This window comes from Eleutherodactylus coqui, chromosome 3, assembly GCF_035609145.1.
Source record: "Eleutherodactylus coqui strain aEleCoq1 chromosome 3, aEleCoq1.hap1, whole genome shotgun sequence".
Taxonomy (NCBI): domain Eukaryota; kingdom Metazoa; phylum Chordata; class Amphibia; order Anura; family Eleutherodactylidae; genus Eleutherodactylus; species Eleutherodactylus coqui.
In genome coordinates this window covers 8,619,454-8,644,959 of record NC_089839.1, presented here as the reverse complement: position 1 = coordinate 8,644,959, position 25,506 = coordinate 8,619,454, and the positions used below count along the sequence as shown (strand labels likewise).

Below are 25,506 nucleotides of genomic sequence, written 5' to 3'. Positions count from 1 at the left end.
AGATAGATAGGAGATAGATAGATAGATAGATATGAGATAGATAGATGATAGATAGATATGAGATAGATAGATAGATAAATATGAGATAGATAGATGATAGATAGATAGAAGATAGATAGATAGATAGATATGAGATAGATAGATAGATAGATAGATAGATAGGAGATAGATAGATAGATAGATATGAGATAGATAGATAGATATGAGATAGATAGATAGATAGATAGATAGATAGATAGATAGATAGATAGATAGATAGATAGATAGATAGACGATAGATAGATAGGAGATAGATAGATAGATAGATAGATAGATAGATAGATAGATAGATAGATAGATAGATATGAGATAGATAGATAGATATGAGATAGATAGATAGAAAACTGTTTTTTGAATGGAATGGCAGAACTACAGTGCAGACTGTTACGGCAAAAAATGTATGGCCGTTTAGGGAAAGCGGAGTGTACCTTGTGAATGACGTCATATGACCCATGTTATGGCGATGGCCTGCTGAGGGGCAGCAGAGTGTACCCCGTGACTGAAGTCCTGGTGGCCCGTGCAGTACGGCTGCTCACACCAAGACTTCAATATGTCATATGACGGAGGAATTACATGCCAGAGCCCACAGTTATGGATCATCAAAGAATTCCCACCTGATGGCTATCAGGCACCTTTATTTATAGGCCCCCTTACATCGGGGTGTCACAACATCATTGGACAATTAACTAGGCAAGCTCATTGGTTAGTTTTCAATCCAACATTTTCATAGGTCAGTTTAACCCTTCTCGTGTCCATTGGTTACATCTCATTATTCCAAGAAGTATCATAGTTCATTGGACACGTCTCAATCTTCATTTGCATACTCTTCCAGAAAACTTTTAAGTCGCAGTGAATGACCTCTTGACAAAGTTCCAAGTTGCGCAGTAGAAACTTCTTAAAGTTCTTATGTCATCTTAGCCTATGTGTCCCTGTACATCGCCAAGAACACGGTCACGTGGTTACACTCCATGATTACTCTGTGGCGCAGGTAATAATTCTAACATCACTTGTACACACATATATACATACATACACACATCTAGCCCATGATTTCCTTAAGATCTCCTTATTTCTACTTGCTGCAAGGTTGAAAGCACTCTATAGTTCCCTGTTATCAGCCATTCTTCTGCCTGTGAGGCTGTTCATTGGGAAATCTGTCACCATCTAGTAATATTTATATAATAGCAGCTCTTCCAGACTCTGTGCTTGGACATGACAGATCATAAGCAGATGAACCATGAGCCGCGTAGCGAGCCGCCGGTTCCCACGCCGGAGTCACCTGTCCCCCGCTAGTCATAAGCGATAATACGTAGCTGCGTGTCCTGCAGTACGGAGGAACGCTGATGCAGCTGTAACACGATAGGGGATGAAGTGATTGGAATCTGACTCCGGTCCTGCTGCGCCGCTGGACGCCGTCGCTGCCAACAACGCCATTAATCGTGTTCAGTGTAATGAAGTTAAATCCTTGATGTCTTCCCTTTCTGAGGCTCCTCCGGAACAGACCGGCACTTCAGCTGCTGAATCCCTCCAGGACTAAACCATTCTACCTTTCTTCATCCCATAACTTAGTCACACGTCGGCTCGTGATTTTATGGAACGAGTTGTATTTTTTAAAGGTACAGATCATAAAAAACGGTTAAAGTGTTTAGGGGAGCAAAACTGAAGGCAAAAAATGCAACGGTGTCACTTTGGTGGTGGTGGTGGTGGGGGGGGTACAGAGTTTAGTGTGGCTTAAAAATGGCGTTAACGTCAGACTGCCGATCAGAACAATTTTAGTGATACCAAATTTGTATCGTTTTTATTATGTTTACTACTTTAAAAAAAAAAAAGAAAGAAAAACAAAAACTTTTTTTTTGTTTTTTAGTCCCCTCGGTGGGACTTTAACATGCCACTTTTTGGACCACGTGTACAATAAACTGCAAGACCTCTGTATTGCAGCATATTAATCCTCAGCTGTGGCAGGGTATAACTGAAGTGCTAGAACGCGTACAACTGCTATGACAACTATTAGGCTGGGGTCACATGGGGCAGAATTGCCGTGGAATGTCCACGCAGGCCCTCCGTACCCTTCCACTGCATCACAGTAGCAGCAAAGTGGACAAGATTTTAAGAATTTCATCCACAAGCTGTGGAAAAAACCCGTGCAGAAACTTCGATATGATGCAGAATTCAAATCCACGACGTGTCACTTGTATCACCGTCTCCATTCTGCACAGGAAGCCGCGATGAAACCTGCTTCAAAACCCATACTGAGCGGTCTGGTTTTGGAGGCAGGCAGTCCGCGACCGATCTGCAGGGGAATGTCCGCTCTGGCAATTCCATATGAACCCCCGGCCTCAGACGCCCTGTGATTGCATTGTGAGCCCCTCAGTCTAACCACTTATATGCTGCAATCAGTATTGGCTGCAGCATCTGAGGGGTTAAACGCATGGGATTGGAGTTTTCTCTGAAGCCGGCACCCCCTGTGCATGAAGGGGCTCAGCTCCCAAGTTTCCACCACAGAAACCCTGTGCATATCCACTGATGCCCTATTTACACGGGCGAGTGCGGCATCGATCTAAGAAATCTGAACCAATATTGTGCTTTTAAACCGGCCCTTTTTCCTGCGATCGCAGTGCGTTTGTGAGAAAAACCCGATGCGTCGCTGCATGAGTGATTTTCTCGCGTGTTAAAATTGCATTCGTTTCAATAGTAAAAAAAAGAAAAATCTATCGCATTTACATGAAACTCATATCTACATGCGAGCGAGAAGAACTAATGGTCGATTCCTGAACAGAATCATCCAAAAAGAGGACATTCTAAAATGTATTTTATGTTAAGGCCCATTTACACCAGCTGATGATTGCTTAAAAAAAAAAAATTGCTAATCGGCGATCATTTTAGCGATAATCGGTGTGTGCAAATGTGCGCCCATTGTGCGTTTTTCGGGCACTGCTGGCTGATCATTAAATTCAGACCGACCTAAAAATCGTCCTTCAGCCTTATCAGCAGTTCTCCACGGGGAGTGCTGATAGCATTGCTTCCCGTGGAGAACAAATGATCTGAGCGCAGATAAGAGCCTCGGGCTATTAACTGCATTCAGGGAAGGCTTCGTTTGCACACTTGATTGCTATTAAGTAGCTGAGTAGCTACTTAATAGTTCATGCAAAATGATCGCTGAAAGCCGTCACTCAGACTGTCGTTTGACCAATCTTTGAGCGATCATCCGGCCGTGTATACCAGCCTTAAGAGAGAAATCACTCATGACTGAAACAAATAAATGTGTTACTTTCACTTCCTAGTTTCATACATATCGCTGTTGGATGGAAATATAGAATAGGCCATCAATATCTTACAAAACCCCTAACGTATCCCATATCCACAGGTCATATACACGATGCTGACGGAGGTACTGGGGCGCTTAGAAGGGGATGAAATGGGAGGTTATTCCTATTTTCAGTCCGGTGTTGGCCGCCTTTGGCCTCGAGGACTGCAGTCCCCCTCCCACATTTGGTGCGGCTGCATCCGTAACGACCCGAACAATAAACTGAACAGGTTTTTATCCTACATGGCAAACACTGTGAAAAACAAAAAGGCAAAAAAGCCAAAATTCTTTTTTCATTCATTTTGCTTCTCAAAATGCAATAAAAATGATAAACAAAAGCCATAAATGGTACAAATAAAAACCGCAACAAGAGCCGCATCCATGGAAAAATATAAAGGTTGTGGGGCTTTGAATGCAGCGATGCAAAAGAATATATAGAAAATTTCAAAAAAATGGGTTTTATTGTGCAAAAGTGAAAAAAAACTAAAAATTATATAATTTTGGTCATTTATGCTGCATGATTAATGGAAAAAAAACACTAAACAAAAAGCATCGCCAGAATTGATGTTTTCTCTGCCTGTCCTACAAAAAGAATGAATAGAAAATTCATTATATGTACCCGAAAAATGGTACCAATGAAAACTACGTCTCGCCACAAAAAAAACAAGCCCTCACACGGCCGGGCAGACAGAAAAAAAAGGTAGTGCTTTTAAAAGTGGCAATGAAAATCCCCCCAAATGTTGCATCACCAAGGGGTTAAAGCTCCGAGTCTGGAGCTCACCCAATCTCATAGGGTGGGCTGCAGGACGCCGAGGAGCATTTGGGGTCCCATAAATAAGTGATAGCTTTGTGTGATGAAGTGATCGGTCTGCGGGATCTACTGGAAGGGCAGAGTCACCGGTGGGCGATGGAGGCGACCGGTCAGCGCTCGCTCTACGATCCCCGGATCAGCCATCATCAGGAATACTGCAGAACCGCAGGAGACCGATAACAAGACGGGAGCTAGACATGTATGTGCATCAGGTCTACAGGAGTCTATGTAGGCGCCACGGGCATCTGCTGGCACCTCATGCTGGTGTCCACCGGGCATCATGGTCTCCACTATACAGTGAAGCCACAAGACGGATGTGTCCAGAGCCTTCAGCCCATCATACATGCGAGTCCTTCCATCGTCCGCCGACCACAGGTGAGACTGTACAAGCGGATGGGTGACAGTCAGACATGGGGAACGATCAGTCACACCGGAATAGGCACAAATATCCATGTCAGACAATCCAAGTCTTACGAGACACCCTGAGGAAAGCCCCGGGAAGTCCCCTGTGGGTCATAGCATCTAGTATTGATAAGCCGAGAGCCGCTGGTTCCTGGGGGGACTTCTGTTAATGAAAACCGGGAAAAAGTAAAAAAAAGTTCTAGGATCATTTTGATTGGGTGACTATAAAACTAACTGAAGGTGGTTGGTGGGGACAGACGGGGAGTGCGGACATGGCCTCTACGGGCGTACCGTCTCACCTCCAGACAGTATTAGTACATACACCCCACTGTGCAGATATGGGCATGTATGACGCACAGACTCACCCCCGCTGGCATATTCCATTATTAGGTATAACGTCTTCTCAGTCTCGATCACCTCAAAGAGCTTCACTGAAAGAAAGAATGAGAGCGTTAATGAACGGACAGACAGACAGACAGCCGGACAATTAGGACAGACAGGACGGACGGCCGGACAGACAAGACAGACAGACAGTACGGACAGACAGACGGGTGGACAAGAGAGAAAGACAGCCGGACAATTAGGACAGACAGACAAGACAGACAGACGGGCGAACAAGACAGACGGGCGAACAAGACAGACGGATGGACGGACAGACAGACAGACGACAGGACGGACAGACAGACAGACGACAGGACGGACAGACAGACAGACGACAGGACGGACGGACAGATAGGACAGACGGGCAGACAGGACAGACAGACAGGATGGACAGACGGATGGACGGACAGATAGGACAGACAGGACGGACAGACAGACGGATGGACGGGCAGACAGACAGATAGGACAGACAGACAGACGGGTGGACAGGACGGACAGACAAATAGATAGATACCCAGACAGATAGTTTCCCATAAGAGTATTCTCCTGATCTCCTGATATCTTACCGATATTCGGGTGATTTAAGATCTTCATTATTCGGACTTCCCGAAATAACTAGAAAAAAAAGGAACATTCCAGTTATAATGGAGCGAGATTACAAATGTCCTAGGCTATAAAGTATCCAGGGGCTGTAATCAAGGCAGGGGGGGGCACCCCACACTCACCTCCATCCCTAAAAGCAAACTGCCCCAACCGACAAAAAAGGGGGCGGTTTATAAAAATTGCACATGGCGGTAGAGTATAAGTAAAGCCGGGTCTGAGGGTGGAGAAGTCTCCCGCTCCCTTCGGCTTCACACCTCAGAAAACTGGATAAGCCAAAATGGAATCGCTGCCGGGCCGCGCCGCCACAAGGAACCTATAAAAGGCCGTAGCTGTAAGTCAGAGATCCAGCCAGATAACTCACAGCTGGGCGGGCATTATGCTGGGCAGGGGCATTCAGCTGGGCGGCAGCCTGGTGCACCATTTTGCATCTGTCTGCACCAGGAATCAGATTTTCTACCATTAGAATTAGATAGAGAACCAACAATAGACAAGACAGCACAGAGGGGATTTTAACCCTTTCCAATCCCCTATCAGACGTCTTCAGACATTCTGAGTGAAGGCTGTACGGCTCCGATGTCGGAAGACGTCCGGCAGGGTATTCTTACTGTATATTACTGGCCGCTCTGATGTCGGGGACCTCTCCAGCATGTCCCATACTGCAGTACTGGCTCTAGCCAGCAGATGGGGCCTTTGTATAATGGCAGAAAGAGAAACCCCCCCTAGGAAACCCCAAATCCAAAATTGGATTGCAAAGGGTTAAGAAGCATCATCATAAAAGCTCACAGAAGACGTAGCAGATCTGATATGCTTAAGCGAATATACAGCATAGCCAGCACAGCCGTATGTTGGGTGAAGGGACAGTTTAATACAGTTCCTTTTAGAATACAAACTGTGAAAAATCTGAAGAATTTCTAGATGCAGTACCCCCTCCTACCAGAAGGAGCAGCGTTTTATTTTTATACAACTCCCAACTTCTCCACAGCTCACAGTCATTGGGTGATTTCAGATTTGATGGACAATGAGCAAGGCGGAAACGGCTCGCGTGACAGATTCAACGCACAGGGAGTCGAATCTAACAGGATGCCGTACGGGGGGGGGGGAGAAAAAAGCTGCAATAGAGTCAGCGGGGCCACAGTTGTAAAACTCTACAGCCAGCCTCACCAAATAGAGGACAGTCCTGGTCATTTTTGAAGGGGTTCTCCCGGGTAAATATATGTATTTGGTGCAGTAGATGTAATGTTGTTCATACTGACTGATTTGTAGAGGTCCAATGAGATGCGCTGCACCTCCATTTTCAGCAGCAGTCATGTGACCAGTCAGCGGTAGTCAGTGACAAAGACCACCTCTTGCCCATGTCACCACCAGTGGTCAGCACGTCATGCAACCGGCAGCTCACTACGTCCCTCTCCTTTCATCCCCTCTGCTAGACATGCAGTGCATGTGATGCGATGCCTCAAATAGCTGCATGGATGAAGAAGGCGGAGCTTAGCACCGTACATTGACCTGTCCATTATGTCTTCGCAGCAGTGCAGTACAGTATTAAGTGGTCACGCGACTGCTGCAGAAAATGGCAGAGCGGCACTTCTTACAGACTAGGTATCCATGTACAAACAAGTATGAACCACATTACATTTAGTGCACCAAACCCACGTTTGTACGCAGACGGTCATCCAGTTGGAAACTATTGTTGGGCTATCCTCAGGACAGGCCATCAATAGCAGATCAGCAGGGATCTGCCACCTGGGGAACACCCGACAATCAGCTGTTCGCTAGGCCGATGCACTCATGCACCGAGCTGAATTCTGCAGGAAGCAGATAGCTCCATTCCCACTGCAGTGGTCAGACTTGGTATTGCAGGCAGTGTTACTGTTTAAGTGAATGGAAACAATGCTTGTAATACAAAGCCTGACCACTGCAGTAAGAACGGAGCTGTCTGCTTCCTGCCTGAGGACACCGGCCCAGCAAGCAGATCAGGTCCCAGGTAACAGACACCCGCTGATCTACTATTGATTGGCTGTCCTGAGGATAGGCCATCAGTAGTTTACAACTGGACAACCCGTATAAGTCCCAGAAAACGTCTGAGGGACCCATCACGCGGGACAAAATTGCTCCAAAAGACGAAGTAGCAAAATTCTGCAACAAAACCCGCATGTCTAACCGGCAGACTGTAATGCGGAATCAGAGATGCTTTAATTCCACATCCTAATCCGCATTTCCACAGCGGCGCATTTAGCGGCACGTTGCAGAACCACTTTGTTGCGAAAGCTTCCATTAGTCCTAATATTCGCGAAAATGCTTTATTTTATATTTTAGATGTTTTTTCCGGAGATTTCCGTTATCGGCGCAGATAAGGCTGCAGCTTTCCTGCTACGAGAAAGGCATCCGTAGGTTTTGCGATGGGAGACACGACGTTTCTTCCTTCCTTTCTTGTGGAATGAATGCGGCGGCGGCGGTGGCCGGGCGCGCGGCGGTTCGCGGTGTGACTTGTACAGATGTCTCCCGGCACTCAGGTTTTACGACAGCCAATAAAAGGCCTGTCTGGCGGAGTATTTATTCGGAGTCCTCGCTGCACGCGGGATAGACGGCCGCTCACAGGAAAGCGCAAAACTTATTAACTTTTACAACTGCGGATAATCATTTCTTCTCTAATGAGAGACGGAGAAGAAAGAAAGACACCCAGGAAGCGCTATTTATAGAGGCAGAGCGCGATCTACACGAGGACGGAGGCGAAACGCACGCGAATTAACCCGCTCAGCGCCAATCAGAATAAAGAGAAGCCCATGAGTAGGGAAATCGCCAATCCGGCATTAATGAAGCGGAAAGGTACGGCTGTGACTGATGTATCAGATTACCAACAGTTCCGGAATATCGTGTGACAGATGTCGCCCCCCTCACGCAGGCGTTTGCCGTTTCAGCAGCGTCGTCATACATTTTTGTATACATTTTGTTTTAATGCACTTTTGACAACGCAGCCAAGGATGCTGAAAAAAAAATCAATACTCCCCTAGTCGGCGCTGTCCGGGTCGCTTCCGCTGCTCTCCGGCACTTGGCATCGCCGACAGAGGATCTTTTTGCTAGTGACGGGGTTTGAAGACCCTGCCTCTAGCTAGAGATTGCCCTGCTTGGCTGAGTCCGCTGAGTGTCAGCAGGTTTAGCCAATCACAGCCAGCACTGGATGCACCAATCACTGCCATGCATTGAGCCCCGCTCTGATTGGCGGAGCTGGCACTCCTGAACCAATCAGAGCAATCTATTGCTGGGCGGCGGGGATTTCAATAGATGCTTTGTCGGCTTGACAAGTGCCCAGCAGCCTGCCTGGAGCTCCGGGGATCAGCTGGAGAGTCCCGGACGGCGCCAGCAAGGTGAGGATTCTCTTTTTTTATTAAAGGTGGTGTAGCTAGCGCTTGCGTTTAGCGCTGCCAAAAACGTGATGCCAGGTTGTGCCACATTTTTAGCAGCGCTGAAACCGCTGCCCATTGGTTCAATGGGCGGCGCAGGGTTGAAATTGGCCAAGGATGGAACATTTAACGCTGTCAAAGTGTCAAGGAGGCTCCATAGGGAGACATGGGCTACAAATAAATCGCGGCTGTATAGAGCATGCCGCGACTTTGTAGTCTTGCTATGTTGCAGGCTACAAAACATCGCCCGTGTGGAAGAACCCATTGGAAAGCATACATACAATTTGTAGCACTGTTCCATCACTACAAAATGAAATCGCCCCTGTGGAAGCGGCCTAAGGGAAGTTAAGGAATTAATTTCTCTCCAATAGTAGATCAGCGGGGTTCTACCACCTGGGAGCCAGTGTACTGCACTGATCTGATTTCTGCAGGAAGCAGACAGCTCCATTCCCACCGCAGTGGCAAGGACTGGTATTACAGGCAAAGTTCCCATTAAAGTGAATGGCCTGTAATACCAAGCTTGTCCACTGCACTGGGAACAGAGCTGTCTACTTCCCGTAGAAATTAACTGCATGCACAAGAGCAGCAAACAGATAATAAGCACAGCTCCTATCCTGAGGACAGACCATTAGTAGTATACAACTACAAGCCCTTTAAATGGGGGCCCTCTATTATGGTTTATTGACGTCCTGTGGAAATGATTATATGGACACTGGGTACGGTTTATGGGGGCTTGTTTTTATAGCTTATGAGGGGCACTGTGGCACTGTTCGTGGTGAGCATTAGGGCACAGGTGGAGCAAACTACACTAAATACTATGTTTACAGTTTGCCAAGTACTTTTACACTGAATGGTCCCTTTATTAGAGCCCCAGCCCTCTCACGATTGGCTCTTCCCTGTATGGTAATTCTCCCCGTGACCCCGGAGCATAAAATCATGTGAAAAGTTTTCCGTGGATCAGTTTCAGTGTGAATCCACATTAAATGGGAAAATCCAGCGATCGGAGCGACTTCCAACGAGGCCGGTCATCGGTGCTGGACTAGCCGGGGTCTCACCGGCAACGGGGGGGGGGGTGACATGTAACGTCGTGGAAAGTATACAGAGAATGGCGTGAAAACATCCATCCAGCGGAAGGGGATCCTGTAGACGGAAACAACTCATCTCTGAAAGGGGTCGGAGGAGGATGTCAGGAATCGTTCTGACCAACAGGCTGCACAGTCAGCTGAATACAACGCTGGAGCTCCAACTAACGTGTCCGAACGCACAACTCGCCGTTCCTCCGCACGGATGGTATAACAGCAGGCGACCAGTTCCAGCGCCATTGTGTCTGAGAGAAACAGAAAGACTCCAGCGGGCGAAAGAGCGCAAAACTTGTATCACTGAGCAGCGGAAAAACATCTCCTGGTCAGATGGAGACAGATTTGTGTTGCTGATGAGAGGTCAGAATTTGGTGCAAGCAGCATGAATCGCTGACCCCTTCCTGTCAGTCGGTCAGAACATGTCAGCACCTCCATCTAATCTGCGGCAACTACAAGAAGCTTCCTGTCCGCAGGGGCCGATATTCCTGCAGAACCATTTAATCACCGAGTGGGATCTACACCACAGGGAATCACTGCGGTTCTGAAGGTGAAAGGAGTCCAACACTACTAGATGGGGGTTAATAAAGGGGCGGTCAGTGTATGTGCGCTACTAGATGGGGGCTAATAAAGGGGCGGTCAGTGTATGTGCGCTACTAGATGGGGGCTAATAAAGGGGCGGTCAGTGTATGTGCGCTACTAGATGGGGGCTAATAAAGGGGCGGTCAGTGTATGTGCGCTACTAGATGGGGGCTGATAAAGGGGCGGTCAGTGTATGTGCGCTACTAGATGGGGGTAATAAAGGGGCGGTCAGTGTATGTGCGCTACTAGATGGGGGCTAATAAAGGGGCGGTCAGTGTATGTGCGCTACTAGATGGGGGCTAATAAAGGGGCGGTCAGTGTATGTGCGCTACTAGATGGGGGCTAATAAAGGGGCGGTCAGTGTATGTGCGCTACTAGATGGGGGCTAATAAAGGGGCGGTCAGTGTATGTGCGCTACTAGATGGGGGCTGATAAAGGGGCGGTCAGTGTATGTGCGCTACTAGATGGCGGTAATAAAGGGGCGGTCAGTGTATGTGCGCTACTAGATGGGGGCTAATAAAGGGGCGGTCAGTGTATGTGCGCTACTAGATGGGGGCTAATAAAGGGGCGGTCAGTGTATGTGCGCTACTAGATGGGGGCTAATAAAGGGGCGGTCAGTGTATGTGCGCTACTAGATGGGGGCTGATAAGGGGGCGGTCAGTGTATGTGCGCTACTAGATGGGGGCTAATAAAGGGGCGGTCAGTGTATGTGCGCTACTAGATGGGGGCTGATAAAGGGGCGGTCAGTGTATGTGCGCTACTAGATGGGGGCTGATAAAGGGGCGGTCAGTGTATGTGCGCTACTAGATGGGGGCTAATAAAGGGGCGGTCAGTGCACACGGTCACGGCCTAGTAAGGAAACAATAAAACCCCTTTCTTCGCCCCGGACTTCGTCGCGTCCCCTGAGCGCACATCTACCACGCTCCAGATAGCGGGCTGTGAGCGCGGTGACGTGTCCCTATTATCAGCCGGGGTCCCCGCTGTCTAATTACTACATCGCCCGCTCTGCGCTGTCATGTGTCACCCCATCTTATGGCAAGGCTCCTCGCTATACTGGCGCAGCTGTTGCCAGCGGCAGGGTGACCACGGCACGTGTCAGACCTCACACACTGGGGTGACCTCGGGGTTGTAGAATCTCTCTGACGCCGCGGCTATATGCGAGGTGCGCCATTGTGAGCGAGCGAAGGCTTCCCGCCATCCCACACATCCGCATTGTTCTATATAAAGCCGTTACACCTACATAGCATCCAATTTAGGAACGTTACATCTGATCCGCCCGTACCCGCGAGGTCTGGGGCCTTTCATGCCGCCATCTGCGGCGAGGAACCCAACCGTCCCCTGAGAAAATGACTGACTGCTACCGGAGTGCTTATTACTAGCATTACCACTGCTAGGGTGGCATTTAACTCAGCGGCGCCGAAAACGCGTTAACTGGCAAGCCGATATAACGGAGCGAGCAGAACACAAACAGGCCGGGCACAGCTGGGTACAATAACGGCAAAAATCACCCCCGCCGGACCCATCACCCCAACACCCGGATCTAACGGCTTCTGAAGATGATTGGCACATCGCTGGACGCCAAAATCCAGAGCTTTGATGGCTACAGGAAGTGACCGCCAATCAGTCGCTAGCGGCCTCACAGATGGCAGAGCGGCACGCGCTTCTCCAGACCCGCTGATTGGCACTTTGGGTGGCTTTTTAGTGGGTACAATGGCATCAGCACTTTAGGGTCCTCTAATAGGATCGTCTCTGAAACCAACGGAGCCCCACGGCCCCTTCAATAAGGCTATCAGCGGAACCCATCGATCAATAAACAGTCTAGTCCCGGAAAACCCCTTTACAGGATCCATTTCATTTAAAGGGATTTTCCATGACTTAAGTATTGATGATCTCTCCTTGCAACCGGTCCTCAATATCAGACTGGTGGGGGCTTGAGCCCTGGTGATTAACTGTTTAAAGCGGTCATGGCGCTTGGTTGGGCGGCGCAGTCTCCTCAATGTATACCAGACACCTATTCTGAATGGTAGATCCTATATATAAATATAGGTGTCACCTTTCAGTGTAATCCTGCCTGTGATGATAATGAGATGACGGATGAGAAGTTGGAACAGAAGGTCTTAGACTATTATTAGGCTCAGTGGTCAGTATGCAAGGAGGGGGAGGAGGGGAGCTGTGACATCACCTATTGTGAATGGTGGCTCCTGTGTTATCTTTATATTGGTGTCGCCTCTCAGTGTAATCCTGCCTGTGATGATCATGAGATGATGGCTGAGAAGTTGGAACAGGAAGTGTCAGACTACTATTAGGCTTACTGGTCAGTGTGCAGGGAGGAGAGGAGGTGAGCTGTGACATCACCTATTGTGAATGGCGGCTCCTGTGTTATCTACATATAGGTGTCACCTCTCAGTGTAATCCTGCCTGTGATGATCATGAGATGATGGCTGAGAAGTTAAGTGTCAAACTACTATTAGGCTTACTGGTCAGTGTGCAGGGAGGAGAGGAGGTGAGCTGTGACATCACCTATTGTGAATGGCGGCTCCTGTGTTATCTACATATAGGTGTCACCTCTCAGTGTAATCCTGCCTGTGATGATAATGAGATGATGGCTAAGAAGTTGGAACAGAAGGTCTCAGACTATTATTAGGCTCAGTGGTCGGTGTCAGAGCTGCAGGAATTTACTACTTATTTTTTACGTTATTGATTGTGATATAGAAAATTAAAAAAAAAACACAAAAAATTCCTAAAAATATTTGTGTATATAAAAATGTAATTTATGTAATAGTTCATTTTCTGATGAAACCTTCCCTTTAATACCACATGACTGGGTAGCAGAATGGTTAAATATGTGCGCCATACACGCCGCGCCCGCGCCGCTGATTTTCCCATGAACGTAAATCTGCACTGATTTTTTCCGCTACTTGTGGATGAGCTATGTGGCTGTCAGGGCATGCTGAGACTTGTGGTTCTGGCACTCACTATCATGGACTATCACTAGAGCGCTATAAGATAATGTAGGGGCGTTTAGAGAGCAGAAACCACAAGGACCCCAAGAGCGTTATACCATACTTTATCATCCGGGCCTTCAGCCCCATCACCAGCGCCCCAACGCCCATAGTCAGATACTACCGCTATTAATTACACCGCTGCAGCAGCATCCTGGGTAATCACTCCAGCTTTATTATCAATGGTTAGAAGTAATGACGTTCTGACTATTTAACCATTAGTGACCCGCTACAGACTGCGGACAAACCATCGGAGTCTACAGGGCAAAAACCGGAGAATGTTCCCAAAAGTGGGGGGAGCACAATGCTGTGTGCGACATACAATGCACTGATACTGGTGCAATGAGGGCTGCGGTATAAACCCATCTTATATATGTACTAAGACGCCCGTGGATCTCTACGGGGAGTAATTTGTGCAATATCCAGTAATAGAGCTTCCATACCCCCTGTATCAGATCTTGTATCCAACCTAGAGGTGCCCCAACAAGGTACTAGAGCCTCCACGCCTGCCTGTATCACATCTTGTATCCAAGCTAGAGGTGGTACAACAGGGTACTAGAGCCTCCAAGACCCCCGAATCACATCTTGTATCCAAGCTAGAGGCAGTACAACAGGGTACTAGAGCCTCCATGGCCGCCATATCACAACTTGTATCCAAGCTAGAGGCGATACAACAGGGTACTAGAGCCTCCATACCCACCTGTATCACATCTTGTATCCAACCTAGAGATGGTACAACAGGGTACTAGAGCCTCCATGCCCGCCAGTATCACATCTTGTATCCAAGCTAGAGGCGATACAACAGGGTACTAGAGCCTCCATGCCTGCCGTATCACATCTTGTATCCAAGCTAGAGGCGGTACAACAGGGTACTAGAGCCTCCATGCCCGCCCGTATCACATCTTGTATCCAAGCTAGAGGCGGTACAACAGGGTACTAGAGCCTCCATGCCGGCCTGTATCACATCTTGTATCCAAGCTAGAGGCGATATAACACGGTACCAGAACATCTTTTCAAGGGATTGGTTTTCCACAATAAATGATGCTCTTGCTATGACATTGTAATCACTTATATCAACCTTCCAAAATATAGAAAATGTCATTCCAATCCGACAACTTCTAGGGGAGAGATGTTACTGACAAGCAATCAATGAATATTCATCTACGTCAAAACTGCCTCCCAAGCAGTGCATTAATAACTGCATAATGTGAGAGCGATGCTCTGAAGGATCAGTTTTATTAAACACCCTATAATTCTGAATGTTCTTTTTTATACCTGTGGATGGAGCATTCTGTACTGTCCCCCCCCCCCCTCTCCCCCCCCCCCCCCCCCCCCGTGTACAAGAGTATAACTACTATAATACTGCTCCCCTACGTACAAGAATATAACTACTATAATACTGCCCCTATGTACAAGAATATAACTACTCTAATACTGCCTCCTATGTACAAGAATATAACTACTATAATACTGCCCCCTATATACAAGAATATAACTACTATAATACTGCCCCCCTGTGTACAAGAATATAACTACTATAATACTGACCCCTATGTACAAGAATATAACTACTATAATACTGCCCCCTATGTACAAGAATATAACTACTATAATACTGCCCCCTATGTACAAGAATATACCTACTATAATACAGCCCCTATGTACAAGAATATAACTACTATAATACTACCCCCTATGTACAAGAATATAACTACTATAATACAGCCCCTATGTACAAGAATATAACTACTATAATACTGCCCCCTATGTACAAGAATATAACTAGTACAATACTGCCCCCTATGTACAAGAATATACCTACTATAATACTGCCCCCTATGTACAAGAATTTAACTACTATAATACTGCCCCCTATGTACAAGAATATACCTACTATAATACTACCCCCTATGTACAAGAATATAACTACTATAATACAGCCCCTATGTACAAGAATATAACTACTATAATACTGCCCCCTATGTACAAGAATATAACTAGTACAATACTGCCCCCTATGTACAAGAATATACCTACTATAATACTGCCCCCTATGTACAAGAATTTAACTACTATAATACTGCCCCCTATGTACAAGAATATACCTACTATAATACTGCCCCCTGTGTACAAGAATATAACTACTATAATACTGCCCCTATGTACAAGAATATAACTACTATAATACTGCCCCCTATGTACAAGAATATAACTACTATAATACTACCTCCTATGTACAAGAATATAACTACTATAATACTGCCCCCTATGTACAAGAATATAACTACTATAATACTGCTCCTATGTACAAGAATATAACTACTATAATACCGCCTCCTATGTACAAGTATATAACTACTATAATACTGCCCCCTATGTACAAGAATATAACTACTATAATACTACCTCCTATGTACAAGAATATAACTACTATAATACTGCCCCCTATGTACAAGAATATAACTACTATAATACTGCTCCTATGTACAAGAATATAACTACTATAATACCGCCTCCTATGTACAAGTATATAACTACTATAATACTGCCCCCTATGTACAAGAATATAACTACTATAATACTGCCCCCTATGTACAAGAATATAACTACTATAATACTGCTCCCTATGTACAAGAATATAACTACTATAATACTGCCCCCTATGTACAAGAATATAACTACTATAATACTGCCCCCTATGTACAAGAATATAACTACTATAATACTGCCCCCTATGTACAAGAATATAACTACTATAATGCTGCTCCCTATGTACAAGAATATAACTACTATAATACTGCTCCTATGTACATAAATATAACTACTATAATACTGCTCCTATGTACAAGAATATAACTACTATAATACTGCCCCCTATGTACAAGAATATAACTACTATAATACTACACCTATGTACAGGAATATAACTACTGTAATACTGCTCCTATGTACAAGAATATAACTACTATAATACTGCCCCCTATGTACAAGAATATAACTACTATAATACTGTCCTGTATGTAGAAGACTATAAAGTAGTTACATTGCGGTAGAAATATTTCTAAATTCTATCCCACTGAAAATCAGTACAGATAACCTTATCGCAGCCTGAAATGGCTGATAAAAGAGAACTGACTGCATTAAACTGCACAGAAAAGATAGTTAAAAGGTTTGTCCTGTTGTAAACTATTGATAGCCTATTAGCAGGGAAGGTCATCAATAGCAAATTGACGGTGGTCCTTTGCCAGTGTATTTGTGCACTAAGCTGGAAACAGACAGCTCCGTTCTCACTGTACTGGCCGTTTTTGGTTCTGCAGGCTCAGCTTACATAAAAGTGAATGTCAACGTCACTTGAAATACCAATTCTGACCACTGCAGTGGGAATGGAGCCATCTGCTTCCTACATACATCAGCTCATTGTAGACGCACACTGACCCATTATATAGCTGATCAGTGGAGGTCCTGGGTGGCAGACCCCTGCTGATCTATTATCAATGGCCTATGCTGCTGATAGACCATTAGTAGTTTGCTACTGGACAACCCCTTTAAGGCAGGCTCTAAGCATAGTATCTATTCAGTTACCTGTAGGCATAATAGTAGAGTACCCTCGGAACATAAAGAAGGGATGGCAAACTCCAAGCTGAAGGCTCCTCCCACCCTTCTTGGCCGGACAACCTTGGCTATCGGCAATGTCCTGACAATGGTTCCCCAGAGCACATTTAGAAGCACTCCACGGCGCTCAATATTGCTCCTCGCTAATGGAAGCATAAGACGCCGTGAATAATTCAGCAGGATAAAAGAATGCTTCCCTAATTTTATTAGCATTGCTTCCCTCGGAGGCCAGCTTCACTTTCGTAAGCAATTTCTAAAATTCTCCTTTAATGTATATAAAATGAAAAATGAAGCAACTTTGCAATGTATCTTAATTAAAACTTTCTTTTCTACAGCTTTTATGTAGACTAAAGGAGTCTCCATGGTAACAGACTACAAACAAACTCTATGTAGTCTGATACAGCAGTCATATTCCACTTTATCTGACCTTTGCTTCTGGCTAAAGTAGCAAATGTATGTTAGCGCAAAGTAGAGGATGAATGGGGATGGGGGGGCACTGAAAAAAAAACCAAAAAACACCACACTCACCTCTTGCTATGCGCTGGTTTACTTCAGACTACTGTGGTGACGTGGGTTGTTCACCCACATGACCTCTGCAGCCAATAGGAGGCCGGCGAGGACGTAATCAGCGCTGTCCCGTAAACCTGCCTTGAGGCTTCTACAGGTTTACAGGATGTCAGCAGGCCTTCTGCTGGGTGACATCACCGGCGTGACGCCATGGCAGCAAACCGGGTAAGTAAGTGTATCCCTTTTATATAGTTTTTGGCACAGAAGGCTCAAAAGTATATTAAAGTAATAACTCGGAAAACCCCTTTAGTCAGCCACATTCCAAAAAGTTACCAATTTCGAAAAGCCGGAGTGGAACATGTAAGTGTACGGGGGAAGAGGATGGGGAGGAGGAGCTGCTGGCCAAATAAGTGTTTAGCCGACAGCTACATAACGTGTACGGCAGCCTAAGAGCTCTTCTACACGGCCGATGCCGGCATCTACATGAGTGCCAGGCAATGAGGTCAGCAAATAGGTTTTTTTTTAACCCTTTCCAATCCATTTATTTTTTCTCACCCATTCTCCCCAGCTCCAAATAAATTGGAGCTGGGGAGAATGGGTGAGAAAAAATACATTTTCCTGCACCCTCCTGAACTGACAGAGTTCAGGAGGGTGTAGGTGCTCACTGCACCGTGGGGGGATCCTGCTTACCTGTCCGGCGTCTTCCACATTCTCCTTCTGCCTCCCGGCTCGGCGATCATGTGACCGCTGGGCTCAGGTGACACCCAGCAGTCACATGATCGCCGAGCCCGGAGACAGAAGGGAGAACGCGGAAGACACCGGACAGGTAAGCAGGTTCCCCCACAGTGCAGGCTCCCGGCTCGGCGTTCATGTGATCGCTGGGGGTCAGGTAACACCGGTGGTCACACGATCGCCGGGCGGAATCGCTATGCATTGCATAGTGCTAATTGAGCGCTATGTAATGTGTAAAGGAGATGGCAGGAAGGGTTAAAAACCCTTTCTGCCTTCTCCTCGGGGGTCCTCGATGAGGACCAGTGCAGGAATGCATCTGCACCCGATGTGTCTGACTATCGGGTGCAGATCCACTCCTGCACTGCAGTGTCGGGCCTGCCCCAACATCGGAGCTGTGAAGGGAAATGATGATGTCGGGACAGGCCCGACATTGGACTGGAAAGGGTTAAAGCCAGCATTTATCAAGCAGAATATTTTTTTTCTACGGGCGGGTACAGCAATACTAAAATGTTTTAATAGCGTTTGCTGTACAAGATAAATAGTGTGTTTAATGTATTGTACGGGTCTTTACGGACGAGATCAAATATGGTGGCTTTAACAAAGATAGGAATGTGCGCAAAAAAAGTTTTTAGGTTTTTTTTATGTCATTGTAGGAGACTTGAACCGAATCACTATAATAATACATCGCAGCACTTCCGTACTGCAATGCATTATCACTTCTCATAGCGATCACAGGCCGTGGCAGACCCAGACGAGTCATGGGTCTTGCGATTACATGGCACTTTGGCAATTACGTGGTGGAGGGCCGAAGAGGTCACCGAGAGAGAGAGCCCTCTCTCTATGAACCCTTTACATGCTGCAATCAACATTTATCTCAGCATGTAACGGGGTAACAGCGGGGATTGGTATTCTCACTGATCCCCACTGCTGCAGGTCGGCTGTCAGTTATAGCCGGCTCCCGCTGCAGATGGCGCAGGCTCAGCTTCTAAGCCCGTACCATCCATGAAATGTAAATGCTTGCCCTTTTGTGGGAATTTTTTTTAAAGAAACGGCGCCACACCTGTCTGTGGGTCGTGTTTGCTATTGCAGCTAAACTTCATTGAAGTGAACGGTGGTTAGTGAAAGTACGAAGCCGGCGGGGTTCCATCAGGCACTGGTGGTATTCATTGTACAACCGACCCGGCAATGCGCGGTACTCTTAGTAATGAATGGAACCACAACACAACTGTGAACAGAGCCGGAAAATAGTCAACGACCATCTGCAAGATTAAAGAAAACTCAGTTCTCTCTGTTCTTCCGACTACATGGCTCGTCAGATTCACCATAGATTCACTGAAAATGGGTAAATAAATAAAAATAAAATATAACTTACTTAACCCCGGGCTCTATACATATATGGACATATAACATACTCTTCGGATCTACCGTATATACCGGCGTATAAGGCGACGGGGCGTATAAGACGACCCCCCAACTGTCACCTTATACGCCGGTATTCAGTGGAGAAAAAAAAAAAATTTTATTACTCACCTCCCCCGGCGTCCTGTCGCGCTCCGGCAGGATGTCGCTCGCTCCGGCAGGCTGTCGCTCGCTCCTCGTCCCCGCCGCAGCATAGCTTTCTGAATGTGGGGCTTGAAATCCCCGCTTCCAGAAAGCTAATACACACGCCGGCAGCCATGACATCATTGAATGGCTGTGATTGGCTAAAGCACACGTGGCTTCAGCCAATCACACTATTCAATGACATCATTGAATGGGTGTGATTGCTAACACGTGCGCCTTCAGCCAATCACAGCCATTCAATGATGTCATTGAATAGTGTGATTGGCTGAAGCCACGTGTGCTTTAGCCAATCACAGCCATTCAATGCTGTCATGGCTGCCGGCGTGTGTATTAGCTTTCTGGAAGCGGGGATTTCAAGCCCCGCATTCAGAAAGCTATGCTGCGGCGGGGACGAGGAGCGAGCGACAGCCTGCCGGAGCGAGCGACATCCTGCCGGAGCGCGACAGGACGCCGTGGGAGGTGATTAATAAAATTTTTTTTTTTTACACTTTTTTTTTTTTGTATTACCGGCGCATAAGACGACCCCCGACTGCAGAGCAGATTTTTCGGGGTTCAAAAGTCGTCTTATACGCCGGTATATACGGTATGTCATCTAGCCTGAAGAAGGACCCCGAGAGGTGGGAAAGCCCACACAAATATTACTGCTGTCCCCTGGATATATCCAACCTATATCCATCAGCAAAACTCTTGAGGCGAGAGAGAGGGTACTCCAATATCACACCCTAAATATACCCTGAGAACAGATCCAACGCGTCGGGGCCCATCGTAGATCTGTCTACTGCACTGCCGGTCACTGATCTAGGCCATTAGCAAGTAGAAGGGGTGGTGGACAAAGCGTCACATTGAACAGTGATCTCCCCAGATCTGAGGGATCGCTTGATCCACTATATACGAATCCCGCTATGTGCGAATAGTTTTTAGAACGCCAGGGATTGTGCAATGACATTCAGAAACAGATACACGCCGCCCTCCTATAAAGGTCATATGATACAGTGCTGTGTATACACCAAATCCCCAACCCTCTCTTCTCTGATGAGACTTTGGAACAGTTGAAACGCGTTGGGTCCATTCTCAGGGTATAGTTACGGTGTGATATTTATCTGCAGTGCCCGTTTTCTCCACCAGGATAGAGTACCCTCTCTCGCCACAGATTTTTGCTCATGCGATATAGGTTGGAAACATCCGGGGGCCAACACTAATATTTGTTGTATGTCCATATATGTATAGAGCCCGGGGCTCCGGTTGTTTTAAAGGGGTTGTCCCGCGAAACAAAGTGGGGTTATACACTTCTGTATGGCCATATTAATGCACTTTGTAATATACATCGTGCATTAATTATGAGCCATACAGAAGTTATTCACTTACCTGTTCCGTTGCTGGCGTCCCCGTCTCCATGGTGCCGTCTAATTTTCAGCGTCTAATCGCCCGATTAGACGCGCTTGCGCAGTCCGGTCTTCTCCCTTCTGAATGGGGCCGCTCGTGCTGGAGAGCTGCTCCTCGTAGCTCCGCCCCATCACGTGTGCCGATTCCAGCCAATCAGGAGGCTGGAATCGGCAATGGACCGCACAGAAGACCTGCGGTCCACCGAGGGTGAAGATCCCGGCGGCCATCTTCGCAAGGTAAGTAAGAAGTCACCGGAGCGCGGGGATTCGGGTAAGTACTATCCTTTTTTTTTTTTAAACCCCTGCATCGGGTTTGTCTCGCGCCGAACGGGGGGGCTATTGAAAAAAAAAAAAAACCCGTTTCGGCGCGGGACAACCCCTTTAAGTATTTAGATAAAAGTTCTATTTTATTTTTATATATTTACCCATTTTCTCAGTGAATCTAGAAAACCTTCACGCAGCGATTTCTACCACACTCTGACTAGTATACGTTCTACAGAGTGCTCACAGACCAAGAAACGCGCTCACAAGAGTTTTTCAATATGAGAAATTTTTGTAACTTTTTAAAAAACTTTTTAACTGTTTTATCTCCAATACAGCGTTCGATATACACCCAATCCCCAACCCTCTTTTTCCTGAACATAGACTTCTGAACAGTTGAAACGCGTTGGGTCCGTTCTCAGGGTATATTTACGGTGTGATATTTATCTACCGGGAATACAGAGAACAAAATAAAAATACATGAAGTATACCCAAGGCTAAGAAACCACAACGCAAGGACTGAAGAAGAAACGCAGGACGTCTTGCATGTTGAAGATAGAGAGTTTGAGACGGACTGAAGAAATGTACAACCGGTAGAAGACCTGATGGAACTTTCCCGACCGTAGTGGTCCGGGCAGGGCGCCAACATAGATCAGAAGCAAATCCCTAAGTAATGAAATGACATTTTGGAAGCACTGAAGGATGATGAGAAGGCCGCTGGTTGAGATAGGAAGATTCCATCAAAGCAGATTCTGTCCAGATCCTTAGGATAAGAAGTTGGCAACAAGAAACTATAAATAGAGAAGGATGGCGGAAGGAACCTGAGGAGGCCAAGGCTTTATTTAGGCTTCTTTGATACCATAGAGTAGCATCCACCGATTGGCCCAAAACCTCTTAACCACCGAACTGCAACTACTTCTCTTCTAAAGCAGTTAAGGAACTAGTCAGGTGATCCTTCTCGGCCAATCAGACGAGAGGGATGTGCTGTTGCACATAAAGTGAGTGTTCTTCATGGGCGGGTTCATTGGATGCCCTACTTTCATAAAGTTCCCACCTTGAAAGATTTTCCTTCACAGAGTCCCTAAACCTTTGAGCATAGCAGCCTGTGATATCAGAGGGTCGGTCTGCGTTCTATATTCTTTGCCGCAAAGGTTCCCAAACTCAAACCGAAAATCAAACCGTTTCCAGCCCAAACTTACTGATCGTCCTATTTATAAACTGAGTAACGCTCACAAGCGGCTCGGCGATCAGCCGGTGGTCCTTAGCTTGGGAAGGTATATACGATGGTTTGATGAACCAACACCCCCCCCCCCAGCCTGAAGTGATGTTTCTCAGCATGAGATGCCACACCACCAACTTTAAAAGGGGAAAGACAAGCAAAAAATGGGGCGTGTCTGTCGGTACAAGACAAAGTCGCGGATCACCAACATGCCCTTATATGCAGGCTAGGAGAAATTTAACAGGTGCATTTTAAAAAAAAACAAAGCAGTACTTCTGGCCGCCAACCGTGACTATTGGCGCCTTCTCCCATTTCCCTCTGTTGCTGGTCACTGGTGTCCTCGGCCCTCCCATCCGCTGTGTGGCCAATGCTGCATCGTTCCTCCCGCCGCTGACCATGCACGTGCTCAGTCCTCCTTTTAAAGGGAACCTGTCATCTAAGTTATAATTCAGGTGGCATGGAGTCCGGGGCGCCTCTTTTCATACTCACCCGGCTCTCAGCTCCTGCGGCGTTCAGTTGGCGCACACTACCAGCTCGACTCTTTTCAGAAGGCTGTGAGTGCACACTCCCATACCACAGGAACGGGGACACAGCTCCATGTCACCTAAAGTACAAGCACCATAACTTAGTTTATGGTACTTATAGTTAATGACGGGTTCCCTTTAAGGGTGAACATCCACCCAGCTTTCCTGTCCCCAGCCTTTCCCAGGTTATTTAAGGCACCTTTCCCTGGTAGATACCTGAGCAATAAAGTCCCTAGTGTTACAAGTAAAGGTGTTCTGTATCCTATCTGCCTGCTAGTTGTGACTCTCAGCCTGTGTACCCAGCTTTCCCAAACTCTGCTTGTCCTAACCCAGACCATGTCACATACCCAATTCTCTGAACTCTGCCTGTCCTGACCTTAGCCCTTAGCCTGAGCCCTCGGTATTATGCTCCAATAGCTTTTGATCTCCTGTCATCAGCCATCACTGTACTGAGACTACTCCTTAGGTAGGTAATGTCCGGTAGGTTACCTGCAGCTAAGACCAGATCCCTCTAAACGGGCCAAAAAGGTGAATACCCGGTAGCCCAAATCCAATGGATCCATATCGCAGCAAAGTGGTATTAATGCTTCCCAAGACAGTTCTTAAGACAGATTGTCCACTTATAGAGGTTTTTGAGAAAAATCTGATTACTAGTGCAGGGTGAGATGTAGGACTACAGAAAGGCCCACCTACAGGGGATGAGTGTCGGGGGCTACAGTGCCTGACAGCCGTCCCAGCAATGATTGCTCCGATGCTTTCACACAGGAGCGAGGATCACTGGAGGTGGATTGGGCCGGGGACCGCTCTGACCTGCAGGCCTCCATTCATAGTAAACAGGCAGTCAGTCAGTCATAGATGAGGACGGGATAAGCTGCCGCCAGACAACTATTGGGCCACTTATCTGGAAATGAAAGGATCAAGAGAGACAAATCCATCCATTAGGATCCTTTATCCCCTCAGGGAAGCTCTCGGTCCAAAGACAGGCAGTGGATGTTACCTGAATTACTGGGATTCATCAACCAAAGCCTAAAGTCTAATAGGCTGACTTAAAGGCTGTCCAGTGTTAAACTACTGATGGCCTATCCTTAAGATAGGTCATCAATAGTAGTTTGGTGAGGATTTGCCACCACCGCCCAAGATTCCTGAAGATCAGCTATTCACCAAGCCCATATGCTTATGTAGGGAGCTGATTTTTGCAGGAAGCAGAAAGCTCCATTCTCCCTGCAGTGGCCAGGCGTGGTATTACAGGCAACGTTCCCATTCAATTCAATGCTTGTAATACCAAGCCTAGCCACTGCAGTAAAAACGGAGCTGTCTGCTTCCTACAGAAATCAGCTCAGTGCATGAGTGCACCAACTCAGAGAACAGCAGGGTTCCCAGGGGCTGGACTGCTGTTAATCTACTATTGATGACCTACCCTGCAAAGACCTGACCTTTCATTGGATGTCACCGTATAGAGCCGGCTCTGGAGCCGAACCTGCCTTTACACAGAGGGTGTCAGCTGTCTTTGACAACTTGCAACTGCTGGAATCTGAGATAACTCCAATCCATGCCGTTAATCCTTTAAATGTCAGCTCTGACAGCAGTGGCGCTTGGGAGGGGGCTATCTTTGTCACCCAAATGGCTAGCTGCAACAAGATTGCATGCAGACCCCACCCGAAAAAAAAGGGCGAAATTGCGGGGTCTTTTGCCAATGCACTAAATGTTTTTTATTACATTTCCTGCAAGATTAAATGGCATCAATGAAAACTACAATTTGTCCCGCAAACAATAAGCCCCCATGCGGATATGTCACCGGGCGGGGGAGGGGGGAAGAAGAACCAAAAGGGCCACAGCAGGAAGGGGTTAAACGGCTGGCCTCCACTCCTCCGTCATTGTACGTACATTGGGCTTATAATATGCCGCCTCCTCTCCGCTATCTTACCGACCCTCCATAATACACTGCAATAACACTTCCAGAACAGAATATGAAATCAGCGTCTTCACTCCTGAGCGAATGTTCCTAACTGTCCTTCACGAGACCGCCGCCGCCGGATCCCATTTAGGGAGTGAGAGACGTCTAAATATAGAGCGCTCAGGAGGTGGATGCGGCGCTACAGAAAGCGTCT

General features: G+C 46.8%; 1 protein-coding gene across 5 annotated transcripts in view; it reads right to left on the bottom strand.

The window, feature by feature from the left end:
- The window catches only part of MARK1 (microtubule affinity regulating kinase 1), a 127,333-nt gene that overhangs the window by 33,256 nt on the left and 68,571 nt on the right, over window positions 1-25,506 (bottom strand). For all 5 annotated transcript variants that reach the window (XM_066595098.1, XM_066595096.1, XM_066595097.1 and 2 more), the window contains exons 4-5: window positions 5,504-5,552; window positions 4,922-4,987 (exon numbers count right to left, since the gene is read on the bottom strand). In XM_066595098.1, coding sequence (XP_066451195.1) covers window positions 4,922-4,987; window positions 5,504-5,552 — 115 coding nt within the window. The remainder of the gene's footprint in view (window positions 1-4,921; window positions 4,988-5,503; window positions 5,553-25,506) is intronic.